Source organism: Lepidochelys kempii, chromosome 9, assembly GCF_965140285.1.
Source record: "Lepidochelys kempii isolate rLepKem1 chromosome 9, rLepKem1.hap1, whole genome shotgun sequence".
Taxonomy (NCBI): Eukaryota; Metazoa; Chordata; order Testudines; family Cheloniidae; genus Lepidochelys; species Lepidochelys kempii.
Window position 1 is genome coordinate 17,292,186 of NC_136388.1, and position 21,463 is coordinate 17,313,648.

At 42.0% G+C, this 21,463-nt stretch overlaps 1 protein-coding gene across 5 annotated transcripts in view; it reads left to right on the top strand.

The window, feature by feature from the left end:
* Positions 1–693: 693 nt before the first annotated feature.
* Positions 694–21,463, top strand: part of MECOM (MDS1 and EVI1 complex locus) — a 458,380-nt gene continuing 437,610 nt past the window's right edge. For 4 of the 5 annotated variants that reach the window (XM_073359440.2, XM_073359443.2, XM_073359442.2 and 1 more), the window contains exon 1: positions 694–858. In XM_073359440.2, coding sequence (XP_073215541.1) covers positions 822–858 — 37 coding nt within the window. In that variant the 5' untranslated portion in view covers positions 694–821. The remainder of the gene's footprint in view (positions 859–21,463) is intronic. The other variant, XM_073359449.2, reaches the window with a different exon arrangement.

The following is a 21,463-nucleotide window of genomic DNA, read 5'->3' on the forward strand; positions in this document are numbered from 1 at the left end:
TGTGTGTTTGGAAGAGTATATAATTTAATTATATGCATACATAAAATGTATAATTTAATTATATCTGTGTGTCTGTTTAAATCCACAGATCTATGATGATTACGAGTGGGTCGGAATAAACTATTAACATGTTGCAAAGATGACAGGGTATCATTAATCTTACATAAACAGCTAGAAAGAAAGTGTCATTTATTCTACTCTAAAACTCTGGGACATCAAGAGCAGGGAGATTTTTTTCTGTTATAAATAATCTGCCTCACTGCCGCCCCTCGAGTCAATGAAAAGTGGCTCAGAATCCATTCCTTCTCCAGCAGATTGGGACAGGAAAAGCTCTAGAGTGTGTTACCCCGATGCTGGTTTATTAATGAATAATAATAATTGTTGGGGGTTGATGGCGGAATAAAGAAGAAGAAGAATTCGGGCATCTGGCTGTTTGCGACTGGTTGGCTCTGTCCAGGTTGTTTTTATTGGAGAGGAAGAGGTGTCCTCGCTCCCTTCCCTGGGCGGCCTCCTCCACTCCACCGATTGCCAGCTGACAAGATCCTGAAATCGAAGTGATAGATCGCTCCAAACTTTTTTTGGCGGCGCTGAGATGTGGAAGAGTGTGTGTGTGTGTGGGGGGGGGGGGGGGGGGGAGCCGCCCGTGCGCATGTGCGAAGGTGTCCAAACTGACAATGCTGGAGAGATAGCGAGCCTGGATTGAGAGAAAGAGAGAGTGTGAGAGAGAGTGAGAGAGAGAGAGGGGGGAGAAAAAGGAGCAAAAGATCCGAGAGGGAAACCCCCCCCCCCACCCACCACAGCAGCGGCGCGGGACTGGCAGCATGAGATCCAAAGGCAGGGCAAGAAAACTGGCCACAAGTAGGTGCAATATCCCTTTCCATTGGCTTTTCACCCGCTCTCTGCCATGTTGCGTGGAATGTCGGATGCGCCGGGGTCTGGGGCGCAACGCAACCTGCAGCATCCCAGCACCCCTGCGCCGGAGCCCAGCCGGGGAGCGCATCCCGGAGCGCAGCGCAGCGGCTGGGAGAGCGGACGCAGGCTCAGGCTGGGGGTGCTGGCGGGGACTGGGGGGATCAGAGGCGGGGGTGGGGGGAGGATTTCAGGCAGCCCCCCCCAGCAGGCAGATCGCTGGGTTGCGGTGGGGGTGTGTGTGCTTATCTCGGAGGAGGGGGAGGCTGCGGGGTCGCTGAGGAGGCGCTGCCCGGCCGCTCGGGCTGGCTGCGGGGGCGCTGGGAGGCGGAGAAGGAGTTGAGGAAAAGTTCAGTGGCGAGCGCTGGAAGTTGAGCGGTGGCTGCCGCCGCCGGGGCTGCGAAGAGCAGCTGAGACCATAGTGGGCGCTGTCGGCTCTCGGCAAGCTCGGGAGGGGAGGGGAGGGGTGTGTGGGTCAGGGGAGGGGGAGGGAGTCAGGCGGCAGGTCTCGCTATGAGCTTCCAGCGGCCAAAGCAGGAGAGTCCAGGCAGGTGGGGGGGGGGGGGGCAAGGGAAGCGAGAGCTCCCCCCTCCCTCTAGCTCTCCCAGGAGGGCATCCCAGTTAGTGCTTTGCACAGGTAGCTAGCGGAGCTCTCCGAAGGGGGGCTGGTCAGGGACCTTTAGCCTGGGGCTCTGACTCTCTGTTTTCTCGACACTGGGGCGTGAGGCTGCAATCTCTGCGCCCAGGGAGGCAGCTCCGGGGCTCCCTTCCCTCTTGCATTGGTGGTAATGAGAAGGCGCAGAAAGTAAAATCTTAGCTCAATGGATCGGCTGGGAACTCTGCATTAATGGGGACACACACACACCCCCGCTGGAAACGCTGCGTTAATGGGGACCCCTCCCGCCCCATTCCTATGCACTCAGGAAACAGAAAGAAATAGTTGTGGAGGAAATGTTCCAGTTTATTTCCTGTGTGCAACATTGCAGACGCTGTCAAACGCAGCGCGTGCCGAGTGACAGTGGACAAGGCTTGTTGACCAGATTTTGATGCATTTGATTTTAGTGTAAGTTAAATTCGTCCTGCGTGGGGCAAACAATCTCCTGCCAGTGCAGTCTGAAGGTGCAAGGTAGCAGGGCTTTGGCTGCAAAACGAGGCCAAGCGGTTTCGTTCTTCAGTGGCTTCCTGCAACTTTCCACTATGTCTCCTTGGGATCGAGTGCTCTGGTCGGTTTAAAAAACAAACAAACAACAAAATCCCGGAGCCTGCTTCAGACGAATAATACATTCCGTCTCAGCACTAGCCCAGAGTGGCAGCGTTTTTCGTGACTCCTCGTAAATGGAGTATATGTGAGGAGCTGGGGAGAGGGCAGAAGTGATTGGGCCATCAGCCCCAGTTTAAACGCTAGATCAGCTCTCTGCCCACTGGAGCCACAGGATGAAGTTGATCTAAATATTGTAATTTCAGGCGTTTTCTCGCAGTTTATTCAGTTCGGCTGCACTAGGTCTATATTGTGTTAGCTTGGGTCTCAGCAATCGGCATAAATACTGCTCTATTTATTTTTACAGGCACTCCATCTTCTCCTTTTTGACAGCGATAATGATCTTTTAATTGCAACAGTTGCAAAAAAAAAAAAAAAAAAAAAAAAAAAAAGAAAAGTAGCCTGCCTTCGTGTCTTATTTTAAACACAACTGATGTCTTTTATTTGTGTGTGTGAGTAGGGATATACTATATGCAAGTTTCATTGGATATGTATCTCAATTGCAACTTTAATTTCCATCTGAAAGTGTGCCGGAAAATGGTAGATGGAACGCTGCATAACATCATAAATGACTAACAATCGGTTTTTGTCTACTAGTGAAAAAATATGTAACTAGAGAAAAGGGAAAGCAAAAGATCTTTGGATCTTCATCTACTTTTCTGTGAAACTTAACAACAACCTATATTTGATTAGCTGATTTTAAAGTAGATCCATCAGCACAATTTGAAAACAAAAAAGCTTCCAGGTCACCATCCCTGCTTTTAGGCTAATTGTGAAAATTATGTGTTACATTCACTAGCACATATGTATCATAAATTTTCCCTAACGTTTCTGGGCTGCTGCTGCTTTGCAATGCTTAGATTTGATCACTTTCAAACTTTCTTCTTTGGGTTGAATGTCTTGGCAGTCACAGCAGCGGCAGCAGCTTTCCCTAGACAGATGCGTTGCATTATATAATCCTTCGGTTACAATACGCTCATAAAGGAAATCGTATTAAAAAGTTGAGATTTTTGTATTTTGAGACCCCTTTAATTTCTCCTTCGAATACCGTGTGAGTTTCATGGCGTGGTGTATGCGCGCCTGTGCTGGTGGGGGAAAATTAGTGGTGACCCCTGTAATTCAATCATTCAACAGGAAAAGTTTTCAGCTTTTGGTTTCATCCTGTGACCCCTTCTCTTCACGATTTAATTGCGGAGCTGTGAAGAAGAAAAAAAATAAAAAGAAACGTTTTGTGGCTGTAACTTGGAAAAACACCCCACTCGGGATACAATTGGAATTCTCTTATTATTCCACTTTTGCCTCTGTGTGTGTGAAATAAACTAGAGACAACACCCCCCAAATTGTGACTAACACCAGTAGTCGGGAAAGTTCTGCCCATAATTAACCAAGGGAAATTGGATGCTTATATTTTCCCTCTATATATTGAAATAGCAATTTAGGGACTTTTGCTAACCTGAAAAATCTCAGACGAAACAAAAGAAGCCACGTTATGAATAGTTAGTGAATATTTTAAATCTCCAGCTGTAAAAATAAAGGGAAGGAAAAGAGGCAAGACTTTTTTTTTCTTTTTGAAGGCATTTTCGAAATGAAGTCTGAATATAATATGGGGAAAAGAAGGGTGCACATTGCAAAGCTCCCGAGCAGAGACACTATCTCGACCGCTGCACCTTTTTAGAGTTCCAGGATTGCACCTGCATGGCGACAGTAATTTACAGCGACCACCGTTTGTGCTATCAATGGTGTCACACTGTGGCGGGTTTTTTTTTGTCCGACTGTATCCCTGTCTGAAAATCACTCCTGAAGAGTGACACTTCACAGAACTCAACCCCGTGCACCGAACAGGCTGTACAGTCTAAACCAGTGGTAGCCATTAGCCACCCAGTAGCCTCGTAAAGAGACAGAAGGTGATCAGATTAGGAGAACGCACGTGAATAAGGGGGCACTTGTTACTTTTACACTTTATCACCGGGTTTTTATTTTTAAACAGGCAATTTAGTGCAGGTCCAGAGCTATCTAACCATCGGAGATAGTAAAATAACACTTTCCCGAGTTCCAGCAGGTTTTCCTGCGCCTGTAACTTGCCTCTCTACTACTTAAAAGCCTGGCAAGTTTATTTGCCTGTTTAAGACTCTGTCCGGGAATTTGTTTTTGAAAAGGGAAATGTTTGCCAGTGTCCAGGCTTTCAGCCCCCTTTAGCAAGGCTGTTTATTTGCCATTACCTCTGGCTTAGTACTTCTTTATTGCACTTGGCACTTTGTGTAAATAGTCTCCTAAAACATTTCAGTATACTTCGTCAAAGAAACCCTCTAAGTTTAGAGGAAGGTTAATAACGCGTCGCTCTATTTTGAAATAGTGGGGAAGGGGAAAGAGACGGTTCATTAAGGAAAAGATGGAGGGAGATACTCTTTCTCTCCATTTATTTTGACGGTAAAAAAATCCCTCCACATCTATATCGCTATGCATTCGGCCAATTCATAGCTAAATGGATTTCTGGATATGTATATTTCATAGATGATACATGATATCTGTAGCTTATGTACTGCACACCCATCCAGCTCATCCACACCAACCATAACACTTTTTGTATGGCTTGGAAGCAAACGGGTTTCCTAGTCGTCCCCCCCCCCCGCCCACCTCACAAGTTGCGATTCATGTGGAGTAGTTGACAGGAGTCCCGTTTAGCTGAGTGATTTGATGTGGCCTTCCAGAGAAGGAGAGAGGGGTTCTTCAACTCTCAGTCCTGCTTTTTAGGAAAGGGGGCCCGGGTAAAGGGAGGACCTGGACACGTACTACGATCAGCGCTATTGTCTCTAGCATGCCTCTTGTCACTCCCCCACCCTCTTCAAATTTCTGGTGCACAGAAACCAAACGACTCTCCCATCTCGATCTAAGGCACACGAGGAATTGAATGTGTTCCTCCACTTCTAGGCCAATAATTCCCCCAATAATTCCTCTCCCCCCTCCCGCTGCAAAGCTAACCAAGCCAATCCCCCAAATAGGGAGGGCGGAATACAACCACCATCACCCTCATTCCTACAGCTAAACGTCTTGTCAAAACAGCCTCTCTCCAGGAAGGTCTGGGAGATTAGATCCCGCTAAACAGGGCCACTGAGTCCGGGTTCTGGGGGATTCTGGGGGTCTAGACATGGGTCATGTGGCTCTAGACGCTGAATCTGAAGAGATCGGGGGCTGGGGTGAGCTCTGCAATGAATCTGGAGGCAGCTGGGTCTAGCAGGGCATAGGCACTGAATCAGCGTGGATCCCCGGAACGTTCACACTGCAGTTTACAATGTGGCAAAGTATCAGCAGGGCGAGTCTTAATGGGGAAACCACTTTCCCTGCCCGGAACTTTGGAGGTGCAGAGGTTACCATCTGTCTTTCACGTGACACTTATTTGGGATTCGTGTGTGTGCATATCACTATATATAATGTAATATACAAATAGTATGTAGTTTGTTCCCGGATGGCTCTTTCACAGCAAGGGGGGTGGGGAATAGGGGGCGAGACAATCGCATTATATGCCAAGCACATTTTCACAAGGCACTTGATTAACCCTTTTCAGGATGGAAAGCGTGTGTGATTTTTTTTTCCCAGGGCATCCAGAGACTCACTGGGGTCGATAGACTTCATTGAATTTGAAAACAATTTTCTGCTCCCCCCCCGATGCTGTTTCTAAAATTAGATCATCTTTCACAGCAACCCCCATCCCTTCTCCACCTCGTCTGCCTTCTGTCTGCTTCCACCAGTGAAATGTATGTAGTCTACAAAGGTTTCGAGAAAAAAAGAAGGACCCAAACACAAAGAGAAAGCAGGGCAATCGGAAAGCAGAGATCATTATTAATATAGATCTATTTGTACATGAAAAATGTAACCCCAGTTAATTAAGGCTGTTTACATGGGGTACAAGAAACTTAAGAAATGTCTCTGCAAAGGGGAAGGAACTGTTTACAAAACTGTTTCAAAAGTGTGACATATTGCTGCAGTTCCCGCACTAAAAAGCTAAACACACTTGTACGCCTTTGAAGTACCCTGGCTGAGGCAACATTATTGGACTCCGATTCAGATATTGCTTGTGGGTATAACTAATGACTTTTACCTATTTAGTTCAAGTGGGAGGGGCGAAAGTCCTGGATTCCTTGTCCATTGGGGATCTCTCTAGAGAGTTTGAAGCTGGCTCCCAGCCAGCTCTGTACAATGTCAACACTGAATATTTGAATTCCCAGACTCTATTTAACAAGTTTCTAAATAAATAAACTCGTTGTGTGTCTGTGTTTAAAATTATTTCACCTCTTTCGCAAAAGCTGCAGCATCTTATTACATCGGCCTCGCAGGCTGATTTCCCTTTTCTTTCTAGACACACACCAACACAGGGGAAGGCATTTGGTTACAGCCATGGATCTCTCTCTCTCTCTGGCTAGTGCGAAGTGGAAGCGGGGTGGGGCTGGGCAGCCCCGCAGGAACGCACAGACCTTTGCGGACTGCTCGGCGTGCCATGCTGTCTAATCATAACTAAAAACAAAGCTAGGTTCAGAAAGTCAGTTAAATATTAATCATTTCTAAAAGGAGGCCCATGTGTGTGCCATTGCTTTAGCAATGCCCTGTGGATACTCAATCATTTTGGCTGCTGTACCACATGCAGGCTCCAGGGACAGCTTTCATTGTTGTTGCCATAAATGGCTATTAGTGTTCATATTCACCTATTTATTTAAACTCCTTATATGTGTCTCTGTTTATATGCGTGTGTGCATGTATATTTATGCATGTAGCTAGATCTAATCTGTATCTGTAGGTAAACATATATGGATACATAGCAGATAGACATGGTTGAGTGTCTATATATGAGGGCTGTAAATGTACCTAGGCATGTAAATACAGAATAGCTGTAGATGTTTGCGTGTACATATGCATAATCACCGTGTCTGCATGTATAGATTGTGTACATGCAAAGACTGTGTGTCAACAATATAGGGAAAGTAGGTATAGAGGTGTGTGCACCTGTACATGATTACTGTATGTATATGATATCTACATGCATAGGGTAGATATGGAGTGTGTATGTGTTTGAACACACTAATCTAGATCGTTGGGGGGTGTGGAGGGAGAGAAGGAACCTATTTAAAATATTTCCTGACCTCAGTTTGTCAGCGGCCATGTCCTAACTGAGAAAATGTTCTTTGGCCCTCTTCAGGAGTGTAATTCCCCAACAATGCCATCAAAGTTGTTGAGCAGTGAAGTGGAATTTACTCTCTACTATGATAGGTACACATTATGCAAGAGAACAAACTAAAAAAAGTATCAATGATCATTAAAATCCCCTGCAGTCACAATAGAGGGTAGATGAAGGGAGGGAATGGGGGAAGCAGATGGAGGTTTATAAAAACTCACCTAAGTGTGTCTACACCACACACACAAGTTGAGCACTTTAACTTAAATCAGGTTTTAAAGTTACTTAGTTAAACTCATGCAAAATCCTGTGTAGACTCTCCTATTTCAGATTATTTCAAATCTCTCTTGACTGAGCTGCACTAATCAAGATAAACCATGTTTATATCAATTTAAGGGTGCTCAGTGCACCCTTTTCACCCAGTTTAACAAAATCAATTTTACATTACATCTTTAGTTAAATGGGTGCAACTTTGCATATCGGCAAGGCCTAAGGTTGGGATGATAAGTGTATTTTTAAAAACTAAGCTAGGAATACAGTGACTTTCACTTTTCCATTTAACAAAAGTAATGGTATTTATTAAGAAAAAGTGGGTTCTAGGGTCTTAATGACAGCCACACTACTCTTTTGCATCCCCATTGTTATTCATTTGTCTCTTTTGCATCATTGCTGTTATTTGTATTCCAGTAGCCCCTAGAGACCCCATTGTGCTAGGTACCATGCATACATCTAATGGAAAGATGGTCCCTTCCCCAAATAGCTTACAGTCTGTGTTTGTGGTAGGGGGCAACAGGTGGATACTATAAACAGATGGTGAATGAAGGAGGAGTTCCAGAAAGCACAAGGTAAAAGTGATACAATTATGACTAATACCATTATGATAAAATGTTTTGTAGTGGCATTGCAGTATTTCCCCCAGAATCTTATTTACTTTCATTTGATTACCACTACAAATATTATTATTATTTTTTAAAAAGCCACACCAGAGTGCATGGGTTAATGTGTTGGCACCGTGGCAGGTGTGTGCATTAGTGAGGTGTTAATCAGGAGGCAGGTGCAAATAATAAGGAGCACTGAGGATGTGAAAGGAGGATTAATGTAGGGGACGAAGCAGTGTGAACATAGAGTGTTATTGCCTAAATAAAGACACATGGCTGTTTGCCTGTTTATATTGCCCTCTCTATTATCAAAATTAAAACACCTGATAGATTGAGAGAAACCTGCCTGACTGTTCATGGACATTATGCCCCTTCCCTGTGCTAGTATGTCAGTTCTTAGAAACCTCCTAGACATGTTTCCAGGGCATAGATATAGAGTCTACCCCTTCTCTCAGATATACATGCACAGCTCCCATTCGACTAAACGGGAGCCACATATACATGGAGGGAGAAAATTTAGCCTGCAGTGAATATTGTATTTAATGCCAAGTATTGAATATAATTAATTCAGACTAATATAGCAATAAGGACTGGAGAGTGCAATACAGTTATTTTCTTGTAGGGATTTAATACTCTGTTCTGTTTCACGGCAATATTATCTTTCAAGCTAGGATATACACAGCTACATAAAAAACACAGTACCTTCAGGGAATGTCAAAGTTTGATCTACTAAATAAAGGAAATTCAAAGTTAAGGCTGAAATGTACCACATGGCCTCCAAACCCCAGAAACTACAGGCAGCGAGAAAGTAGCTAAAGGTATGTTCTGTGTTTTGAAAACAACTAGTCCGTTAAGTACTAAGGGCCCAATTCAGATCGCAGATATACAGCACAATGTAAAACCTGACTTGCTGATTGGAGTAGCTGACTTTGCAGGCCTTGTACTGATTTTGGGAAGTTCTTGAAAATCTCATTTGGACACCATAATAGTGTCTCATTTGGACACTAAAACATGTTGGTTTTCTTCACAGAGGAGAACAAATTTAATGCTTTAATTATTTTAGATGGGATAGCTCTCGTGTTTGAATTATTTGCTAAGTTTTAGCCTAATGTAAACGCATAATTGAGTCTAAAACCCCAGTGAAATAAAATGTAGAATGAAAACTACCACCGAGCCTGAACTATAGCTCCATGACAAACTTCTCTATTCTATAGCAAAGTGTTTCTAGAGCACAACTCCACTTTTTGACTGTAGTAAGTTAGAAACCAGAAAAGCGAGGCTTCTGCGAATGGGTTGTTTTTGGCAACTGTACCACTGATTATGTACAAAATTTAAAGAAATATTAGTTCTGCCAGTTTAATTGTCGAGAGGGTTACAAAAATAGGAAAGCTTGGGGAATATTGTAATATCATACTATTTTGTCTATTAGATATCATTAGATATCCACTGTGCTGAGCATTTCACATCAAACAATCTAACAAAAACTTCCAGATGGTTTAAATTTAAAAATTAGCCATAAATATATTCTGCATAATGCAATTTGCCATGTATGTTTATTGTGTGCTATGGGAAAATGCTTGGCTTCAGACAGTTTACTATATAACATGTACACTATTGTTGTTGTTTATATTGTGGTAGCATGCAAAGGCCCCAGTCAAATACGAGGCCCCATTTTGTTATGCACTGTACATACCCACAGAAGGACATGATCCCAGCCCCCAAAAAGCCACATAGGCAATAAGATGTAATACAATATATGTGTAATACAGTGCATGCCATACAGCAAATTGATCATGAAATATAAACATCTGGCAATTGTGGAAGAAGTGAATATTAGATGACTTTGTAGGATGTTTCAAAACAACATAAGTCAGTAAAAGAAGGGAGGGAATAAATGATACTAGGTCTCCAATGGTTTATATTATGATTTTGTAATCTGGTTTATAAAATGGTTCACCCCAATCTAAAGTGGTTGGGGAAACAGTGTTAGCACTCGAGCTGCCAAAGCTATACTTCTTGCTAATGCGGTTCCAGCATGAATGTAAATAAGGCCCAGTCCTGCCGTTCATTTTACTGAGATCTTCACTGATTTCAGTGGGAGATGGAGGGTGCAGAGGGAGTGAAGGAATGAGCGGTGCAAGGGAATACTGGTAGAGGCACAACAGAAGTATGAGTCTTTTTGTTCCTTTATTGGATTCTCCAAATATGTGGGGCTGAATTCTATCAGAACCGTACAAGCTGGAGTCCTTCCTTAGCTTCAGTGGGATTCTTAATGAGGATAAACATTCAAAAGATTGTGAGGTTCTCAGATGCTACAGTAAAGTGGGCCATATGAGTACCTAAATAGAAGTAGGTTTCTCTTTCTTGTGCAAAGCCTTTATGCAGGGAAGTGTGAATTTTACCCTTCAAAGAAGCTGCTTTGCTCATGTATGAACACCAGCCTGGCAAAGTGGCAAAAGACTTTGTATCTTGGAAGCAGAATTGGCTTAGTGCATGTTATGGGCCTGATCCCAAATTCATTGAAATCAGTGGAAGGATTTCTATTGACTTCAATGGGCTTTGGATCAGGTCCTACAGCAGTAGTAATCCACTTCCATTGTTCTTTAGAAATATTTTTGATTAGCATCTTTTTATTCTATAGTGAGACCTAAATTGTGACAAATACCTGGGTTTACATCAGTGTAAATTTGGAGAGGAGAATTTGGCCCTGTAATCTGGCCTCATTTAAGAGCTATTTTAGTATAATGTGCACAAACCCTCATCAATGAAATATGAACATCGCTGAAGAGGGGACCATGAAAAACATATACAAACATTTTTGTTTTTTGCTTTACCTCATCACTTAACTGCCCCCCTGCCTGACAGTATGTGACAGAGTCTCTGTTTCTGCTCAGTAGCAGCTCAGGACTGGGAATAATAGGGTGGTGGAGATCAACACTGAGGTACACTGGCAGAGTGTTGTAGGGAATCTTGCACAATGCCAGCTCCCATTATGCCTGGCTGGTTTTAATCAATGCTATCAGTCTCTTGCTTTCACAAGCACTGCAATCATCTATATAAACCAGTTAGCTAGTGCTGAAGGTACCTGGTACATCCAGTAAACACCTCCTGTGCTGTTGAATGTTCCCAGTACTTCCTAGAATTTCATGATTTACAGTTTAATTCAGCAGAATAAAGAGAAGATGGGACAGGAATCAGAGATGAGGATTAACCCATAGGAAAAAATCACCCAAAATGTATCTAAAACATGTCTGGCTTTGGGGACCTGTAGTGCTTTTATTTTTTAAAAATCATTTAAAATTTTAATTGTATTTTTAAATGATTAACTTTTCCCACTTGAAATCTCTTTGCAGTTTCACCTTGATGTGGTCACTTTTTAACCACAGTTCACTTAATTGCACCTTTTTGAGGAATTATGCAATCACTTTTGTGTGTTTTAATCTTTCCCCATTCTCTTTGTAGCCAGGTGTTAAGGGACAAAAGGAAATAAATTACTTGAAAGAAGATTGAAGTTGTGTTTTTTGAGCTATTGATGTATTTTTGGATATAAGAACCAGCATGGGATGTCAGACTAGGCATACACAATGAAGAAGAGGATATATAGTTCTAGCCTTACAAGCACTGCTTTATACTACTGCTAACCTTGTTGTATTGGGTTACTATAGGATATTATAATAATGTTGATTTATTATTTCTTAGTGAACAATTGTAAAAAACGTAGCATTAATAGAATGGACTAATAGTTCAGGACCAGATTTTGCAACCCCCTACTCACAATGAAAAATACATGAGTAGTCCATGGATTATTCACATGAGTAAGTACTACTCAACAACCTGCAGAGTGAGGTGCTACCTGAAATAAGTGAGGGAACTGTATCTCACCCCAAGTAATTGAGGATTGAGCAAAACCAGGTCTGCCATGTCAGGAAGGGCTGGGGGAAGTTTCATGCCTGATGAATAAAAAGTTTCAAGCCCCCTTAATAAATTATTAATTAATACTAGTGAGCAGATCCAAAGTGAAAGAGCAAGGTGAAATTGTCTGACTTAGCTCGTCAGCGGGCACTATGTGAATACACCAACCACACAAGTGGCCTACGATGACCCAGATTAGATCCCCGGTGCGCCCCAACTGGTGATAGTACCAAATCCCTCTTTCGAGGATCAGGTATAAACCAAAACCAGGAGATTTATCTTCAGATGGACAGTTTTTGACATTTATTTATTATTATTTGAATGAGAGCAGTGACTACAGAATCCATTCAGGGCCCTTTGTGCTTGGCTTGTTATGAACTTACACAGCTCATGCACAGGGTAGAATGTAAGAAAAACGCACCTTCGCCCCATCTCCAGGCCCCCGCATGTGCCATTACAGCAGCAGCATCAAGTCCTGAGGCAAGATGGTCACTTTTAGGCAAATCCCCTGGGATGGGGGTGTTTGGTATTGTGCTTTCTGCTTGCTGGCTGGCAGATGTAATGTCAGATTCAGCCGCGTTGGCCCTCTCCCCTTACCAGCAGCCAGCCCCACTCAAACCATCCTCAGATGCCTGTATTATTTTTGACTAGGTCCACCATGGGTAACCCAAACCACTTTAAGCCTTGCGTGTTCTTGCAGCATCACCCTTTCTCTTTCAAAGACAAATTATTTTCACTGGGACTTGCAGGAGAAGAAGCGGGAAATGCAGCCAGATAACCCGGTGTTATAAAATCCACAGGTTGTGGTTCCATCTGTCTGTTTGCTGCAAGGGAGGCTGAAGCAGTGTAGCTGGGAAGTGCCAGCAGCCGAAGAATCCTCCAAGTCTACCAGGCCTATTAAAGTTCTTTTAAATCAGTGCCGATAAAAAGGGTGCAGGCAACCTCTGAGTGAGGCTCCATAAGCTCAGTTTTATGCTGGGATATTTTGGAGCCAAACCCTCACAGATTTCATGTAGAGAAATACCCCATGGAGCATAACATAGTGTGAATGAAATATACTAAGGAACAAGAAGAGTGATATTATGACTTTCCAGGGAGCTAGCTGTAAAATTGGCTTTACGCAGACATTTTCTGAATTTTGATTGCAATTTTGTTAGCAGTGCAATGTTTTTAGATATAATTTCCTGTTCACAAAATAGATATTTGAAAACTGAAGAGATAAGGTTTCTGCAAAATATAGAGAGTTTTGAAGGAAAGGCAGGATGCGGGGTGCAGTCAAATAATTTGCACCCCCATATAAAATGTTTGATTTTGGATCAGCCCGCAAGGCAGGCCTGTCCAGTGCCACATAGATCTGTTGTTGGAGGCTCTCCATTGAACTCAGTGTTGTGGGATTGCCTCATTGGCTTGTAAATAGTTTGCACTATATATGGTGATGAATCACAAAATTTTCCAAAGTGGCTTCATTTTTTGGGTGCCTAACTGGAGTCACCTTACAGAGACCTGATTTTCACAGTGTGGTTGCTGAACACTTTCTGAAATTAGCCCTCAAAAATGGAGACTGTCAAAATCACTAGTCACTTTTTGAAAACCTTTGCCAAAGTGTGTGTGTATCTATATTAATGTATACAACTACTTTCTACACAAGAGTAACCTTACATTTGTTGCTCATTTGATTAGTTTGTTTTACACTGACCTGGCACAGGTTTGAGGCCATCTTGTTCAAACATTTTACAAAGCTATACTCACTACACTTTTCCTGGGGAAAGTCATTTATAGATGAGTTAAAAGTGGCTGGGTATTGAAATGAACATCTGTGGTGTATGTGACAACTACAAAAAAGTTGATCGGCTTTCAAGAGTTACTAGTGAACAGTGCTCTGCCATCAAGATCACTGACCAGCCAGTGAGAGTTGATATGGTGATGTCCGAGTTGAGTGTCCCTCAACATTCTGTTGTGAGAGAAGTTTTGACCTTGATTGTTTGAATTTAGCTCTTACTAAGAACAAACAACGTCCTTCCCTCAAATTTTAATTTGGCTAAGGACTCAAATACTTTTATTCCAGATATTCCTGGGTATTTAGACATCCTGGATGAATCTCAGTTGCAGTTTAGTAGACAGTGTAGATCAGGGTAGAGCAGATTGATTCACAGCGTCCAAGTTATTACCTGAAAATGGCTAGTTGGGGTAGAATAGAATTTTATCTCATACAGTGCTGAGCGCTACTTACATAGCATGAAGGAGAAAAGGAACACTGAGAAATACATGGAAAAAGATTGAGAAGCAGAAACTAGACAAAGGCTTTTTAAAGGGACACTATCATCAACTTGACAATCGTGTTTCCTTCTGAAAATGTTGCATTTGCAGTTGTAACCGCTACAATACTGGAACAGAAAGAAATTCGAAAAATATTTTTATTTCACTCTCTTTTTTTCCCAGTAGGTTTGTCTTGTACATTTGACAGCATTTTGAGTTTCACTGTTCTGGAGGTGGGGTTCTCCAGGATCTGTAAGAGGGTGTTTAGCAGCAAAAGTAGCAGCAGAAATGAAACAAGGTGACCAGGCAGTAGGCAGATTATAAATATACACAGAGAGAGAGAGAGAGAGAGGTGTGAAGAGCAGGTATGATGGTATTGCTGTCAGACCTGCTTCAGCATAAAGAGGCAAGCGGAAAAACCTCTCTGGGAATTTTCTAAAAAAGAATTTTAAAGAAATTCAGGGCACTATGTAAAAGATGCTTGGTCTGAGGACTGGATATTTTGAAATTAGTATCCCTTTCAATGTGCTCTAGACTTTTTCTTTTTCACTTTCCACTGTGTCCTCTTCCTAACACACTCTAAATTAGGAACATGTGCAGTGCTTGGCAGACTGACGAGCGCACCTATCTTTATCCTGCCCTCTCTGGTTAGTCTCATCCTTTGACAGGCTGAAAATGTATATAAGCTAGTGTGGCTAAATGCAACTAAATATGCATCACACCAATGCTCTGTACCCTTTGCTGGCTCCCAGTTTGCATCTGGTGCCCAATTCAAGGCACTGTGCTCACTCTTTAAACCCTTTAATGGTTTGGCGCTGAGGTACATCAGAAGGTGCCTTCCTATTCATGACCCACAGAGACAGCTGTGCACCTAGAGCTCCAGAATGAAGCTTGCCAGGCTAGAGATAACACAATCTTGTTCAAGGCTCCTACCTGTGGAATGACAAATCAGAAGAGATAAGTCTAAGCCCTGGCTGATGTCTAACTGTCAGAGCATGTTAGAAGACACATCTTTTTGCAACAACATTCCCACTCCACCCAGCCCCCCTTCCCCAATTGAAAACAAGGAATTACAACAGCAATGAAACAGAGCGAGGGAAGGAAAAAGGAAGAGGAAGTAAAGCTGTTGATATAGAAGAAGCTACTGTGGACAAACCTAGGCAAATCTTAATCACTGTAACTGATACTACAGTAATGGGTGCCCTAGAAATACCTTGGATGGATAGATAGCGTAAGATAGAAAGATATGTCTAATCTAGGAAATAGTCTAGATTCATCTTTTTACAGGTGAGGTGATTAACACTGGTTGCGGTAAGACAGATCTGTCTGTTAAAATACACCAGTAATACTGAAGATGCATTTTGAGCACACGCAGGATACTGGGAAACTCAGACAAAGAAAGTATTTTTTGCTGACGGTGGTTTCAGCCATCTTTTCACTTCCGTGTGTGTGTGTGCACGCATGCACGTGTGCTTCTCTTAACCCCTTCATTGAAAACTATCCTTCCGCTGAATGACAAATGAGTTTATATGGACAGTCCTTTTCCACTCAGCTGAGGCAAAGTCCAAACCATCCATATAATCTATAGCCCTCAGATTCCGCATAGACAAAGACTGCACCTGATTCTTCTCTCACAGTACTCTAAATCAGGAGTAAATGCACTGAAGTCAATGGAACTGACATGAGATCAGTCAGGCCTGCCAGCTGTTTTCATTGCTGATGCTAGTCTTGGAATTACCAAGATATAGCTTTCTTTTAGGAACCTAGAAACATAGAAAGTGCTAGATTGACATAGATATCAATGAGCTCAATCTATTTAATTTAACAAAGAGAAGATTAAGGGGTGATTTGATTACAGCCTATGAGTATCTACATGGGGAACAAATATTTAATAATGGACTCTTCAGTCTAGCAGAGAAGGTATCCATTGATTGGAAGCTGAAGCTAGGCAAATTCAAATGGGGTATAAGGCAGACATTTAAAACTGTGAGTAATTAACCACTTGAACCATTTATGAGGGGTTGTGGTGGATTCTCCATCACTGATAATTTTAAAATCAAGTTTGGATGTTTTTCTAAAGGGTGTGCTCTAGGAATTATTTTGGGGAAGTTCCATGGTCTGTGTTAGACAGGAGGTCAGACTAGATGATCACAATGGTCCCTACTAGCCTTGGAATCCATGAATCTATGACCCATGGTCCACCTGCTCCAGTATGCTGTCTCTGACAGTGTTTCGCCTCAGATGTTTCCGAGGCAGATGCAAGAAACTCCACGGTTGGTAGATGTGGGACAATTTGACTCTCTAGTGAAGGCTCATCCTCAACCATAGTAGTCAGAGACTGGCTTAATCCTTGAAACATGATGTTTTATCTCCCTTTGGGGTGGTCTCAGGGAGCATCGTATTCCATGAGATGTACTGGACTTTAAAGCTTGGGAGAAAGATGAAATAACCCTTAATACTTTACTTATGAGAACATCTTTCCATGGAGCTGTATAGATACAGTATATGTATATTCTATCTATTCTGATCATGATGTGAGGAACAATGACAGTTCTTACCAGACATTCTTCCTTCTCTAATCGTCTGTAAAATTTGAGGATAGCTTTTAAGATAGTCTTGCTTTTGCTTTCTAAATTCTTCTTTTAAAAAAATTGTTCACCAAGATGGGCAGATAAGGTGAAGCAGAAGGCTTATTCTGGTGCTATATCATTGCTGAGTTCCTGAGTGGCCTGTTCAAATGAGGAAAAGATGTTGAACTAAGTTAGCATCAAGATTCTAGTGTGTGAAAGAGAGCACCACATCTGCTTTTACAATCGTATGTTGGCTAAACAGGATTGTGTACTCTTTGTGTTGTCCCAGAAACCTTTCAAGCATACAGAATACAGAGTGCCAATGACTTGGAGCATCCTGTTTCAGCTGATTTCTTCCTGAAGTTGGATCTGGATTTTTTATGGTCTTCAGAGAATGGTCAGTGTGTTCACATATCTTATACAGCAGATGGTCAGAGGTATGGTAGGGGTTGCTTTATGACAAGACATACAAAAATGAGGATTAGTAAGTATGGAACAGAGGAAACGGGGGCAAAAAAAAAGATTGCAGTGGTATTCTTCCATCTACTCTGAACAGAATCTACACATGCTGGGCCAGATCCTCAGCTAGTGTAAATCAATGTAGCTACATTGAAGTCAAAGGAACTATGCCTATTTACACCTGCTGAGAACCTGTCCCAGTACATTTAGTCCAGATTTAACCCCTTCCTGGTTTGGGTTTATTGGTAATTAAAATAAGAAACAAACAAAAAATGTACATAGCTCAAGCTTTCTCACTACTCTTGATTTTTCCTGTGGATGCCCTGAAGAGACTTCTCTGTCTCAGAGATCCTTCTGCCCAAACAAGCACCCTTACTTCCCTTTGTGTTCCAGAGCCACAATGAGTCAGCAGGAATCCGTCACCATCTCCCTGCAGGGCTCTAGCACCTACTAACAGGGTGGGTCAACTTAAGGAGCCTGTTACAGGAGGCTGCGGTACAAATTGGTCAGTCCCTCCTTTTCGTGTGATCTCATCAGAACAAAGTCACTTGCTGAAAGTAATGGCAGGTAAATTTAGAACGAGCTAAAGGCAGTATTTCCTTGAGCAACCCATGGAATTATGTGGGAACCACCGTGAAAGTATCTTGAGCCCCAGGGACGAGTTATCTCTGTGAGGAACAGTATAGTAGTACCCAGAGAGGGAGTGACTCTGTCAGAGATGGAGCAATGATCCCAGTCATCTCTTTCATCTGGTGGTGGAATTTGAACAAGGGGATCCCGGGTTCTGCCCCTACCCTCCAATATGGGCTTTGGTGAAGGCTGAAGTCTCTTTTTTTTTCATGGCTTTTAGTCATTAGGGGGGTAGTTTTCCCTTTTCAGTGATATTTCAGTGTTGAAGTGGCTGGACGTCTAATCCATCCATTTCACCAGGGTATCTAAGCACCAATATCTAACAAATATTCCTTTCACTGGGGCTTGTGTCGCAGGTGAGGCAAATGCTCTGATCTTTTGCGGAGAAAGTTTTTTTTTTTTTAAACATATCAGAGTTTTGACTCATTTGGTCTAGTGGCACCAATGGCTGTTTAGGGAGAGTGACAATATCTGAAAATAATAGAAGCAGGGCTTTTTCTATGTGCTTCTGAGATGAATTGCTCACCCCTTGAATTACTGCTTCTTGGTGTCTTGCTGCCTGCCACAGAATCCCCCACCTGCAGCAAACACACTTCAAGATGCAGACCTATCACTTGCCCCATCTCCCTTCACCTCTCTGCCGCAGGACTGAGTGCCAGAGCTCTTACCCTCCTTTTCTTTTCCTGACCTTTTGATTCTGTTAGATTTTCTACACCTCACTGCAAATGGACCATAGATGTATTGATTTAAATTTGGCTGTCATTTAGACTGATACAGGACAACGGCAAGGACCAAAGCACTCTCCTAGAACATCAGCGGGTCACTTAGTTCTTAATTTTGGTGCTTCCCCAGTTTGACTAGGAACGGAAGAGGAAGGAGACTAGACCCTGGGTGATGTTCAATAGCTTGGCTGTCTGTCTGAGGCTAGCAGCCAGGGCTGGCATTATGCTGTGCTTTGGGACATGTTGTTTTGATGAATGGTTTTCCATTGCTGGTGGACAGACCACCGCTAGCATCAGCCGTGATGGAGTATGACCTTCTAACTCTGCTTTGGTTAATGAACCAGAAAAATGTGCAAAACCTGTTAGAGTGGGACTTGTAAGAATAGTAGCGGGCGGGCAGCTTCTTTCTGATAAGGCCTTCTACATTATATAGATTATCTTTGAGTCTTGAGCTTTGTCACAGCCTCGTGGTCAATGAGAGCACCAGAGAACTGTGGCTAATGAAAGGGACCTTGTAGGGAGGTAAAAGATTTCACTGAAGTGGAAAACACATGCCGGGAATAAATCTGCAGTAAAATGAAATGGCTTTGCAACTTCTTGCTGTGCTAGCCGCAGTATCTTTGCTGAAGGAGATTTTCCTTTACCCTTCTAGTTTATCCCAGTTTAAAGGGAGCCAGCAGTCACAGGCTTTGCAGGGCCTGGGGCTGACTCTGGTTAGCCGTGATACTGTATAATTAATAACTACATTAACAGTGGAATCCCATTTATCCTATAGAGCAGGGATGTGGAATTTATATACTAAGTTAAGGATACTTTGGGGCCTTTTCAATGTAAATGAGACTCATCAGGGGACATAACCCAATTTTGGATAATGTGTTTAGGTAAAACAATTTTCAGGTAAGAGGGGTCCAGGTAAATACGTTTCTTTTGGGTGAAATGCATCTGTCTGAAGAGGGTCCTGATGTAGAATGTGTATCTGGGAAAAGGGGGCCTACCTGGAAAACTGCTGTGCTTTGGTAATCCTGAATAGAGGGTTAATTGCCAGGTAGTAGAATTTACAGCAGCCTTGTGGCTGCTCTAAGTTGCACCAGTGGCTAAAATGTCCCCAGGCTAGTTCCAGGAATAGGGTATGGGTGCATGTATAAGTGTGCAAAGGTGACATCAAATGATATTTGCATTATGCTCTGCTCAGTTACTGTTGAGCACAGTTTACTTGCAGCTCTGGATTAAGCCAGATGTCCAGTTGCTGTATATATATAAATATGTTAAAACATGCTACTTAACCTCAGTGTTGTCATTTGAAATTTAAATTGTAAATTATGTGTTTATCTAGTACTTTTGTAATGTAAATTAATTCCTGCGCTCTCTACTGGTTCACAAATGGCACTTGTTTGTAAGTGCTTTAAGTTAACAGTTATTAGAAGGCACCCTTTACTTTTCTCTAAGTTAATATTACATAATAAGGTGAATGCTAGCCAAAAGCAATAGTGAAGTGATTTTAAAAAGAAATCCTAATTCTGGGAAAGAAATATTATGAAGCTGTAGTTTAATTGTGCTGGGAGCTTACTTTAATCTAAAGGTTTAAAAATGTTATGTTTCGGTTCTATATAAATTGGGACATTGGTCTCTAATGTCTTCATCTTGCACGGCTTGCATATCCAAATCTCTTAAAAGCCAATGGCATTTTTGGGTGTAATAGAATGTGGGTTTTGGTGTTAAAATTACAGATCAGCCTGGCCCAAAATATCTCTAGAACTCAGAAGTGTTTGACAGTTGGATTTTGATCTGGATGCATATGTTGTCATTTGAGCCCATCTCTACTGAAAACGTAAGGTCTGGTTCTGATCTCACTACATTGTCGTAAATCAGTAGTATGGCTGCAATCTAGCAAAGCCCGTAAGCGTGCTCTTAACTTGACTTTAATGGGACTACTTGCCTGTTTATAGTTAAGTGTGTGCTTAAGGGCTTTGCTGGACTGAAATCTAAATCCACTGAAGTCAATAGAGTTAGAACAGTATAATGCAGGTGTAAATCAGATCCGAAGGTGACCCAAAATATTTGTTTCTACCTGGAAAACCGCAATGCACACCTTGTACTTAGTGCTTTCTGAACTGCATATAATATAGCATAACAAATTCCTTAAGAGTGGGATTTTTTAAAGTATAATGCACTTTGTGTTGTTATTCCTTTACATTTAACATATTCTTTATGGTAATCTGTCTGTTAAATACAGTAAAAATAAATATTCTTTGACTTTCTTGCTGTATTACTCGTATTTCATGAAATGTTTTTTATGCCAAGTGTCTGTTTATATATATTTATAAGTGTTTCTTTATTGTTATCGGCAAGATACAAGAAGAATTATGATACAGTTAAAAGCTTGTGAACAGTTTTATCCCTCTTTTAAAGCATTTCAAAAGAGTTTACCTGACTTGGCCACATTACTTTAAGTCATTTTCAGTTTTGCACCTACCAATATTACCAGTTAGAAAACATAATAATTGGTATATAGCTGTAATTTTGACTATGGTTACATGCACTTTCAAAAATACAAAACATATAAATGGCTTTTGACTCACTCACTACATATCATTTTTGTTTTGTGTTTTAAACCTACTTTCAGTGGAATCTGCAGCTGCATAAAGCTGTCAGTGAATCATTTCATGAGAATACATTAGCATAGTTTAAAAGGCTATGTATCACTT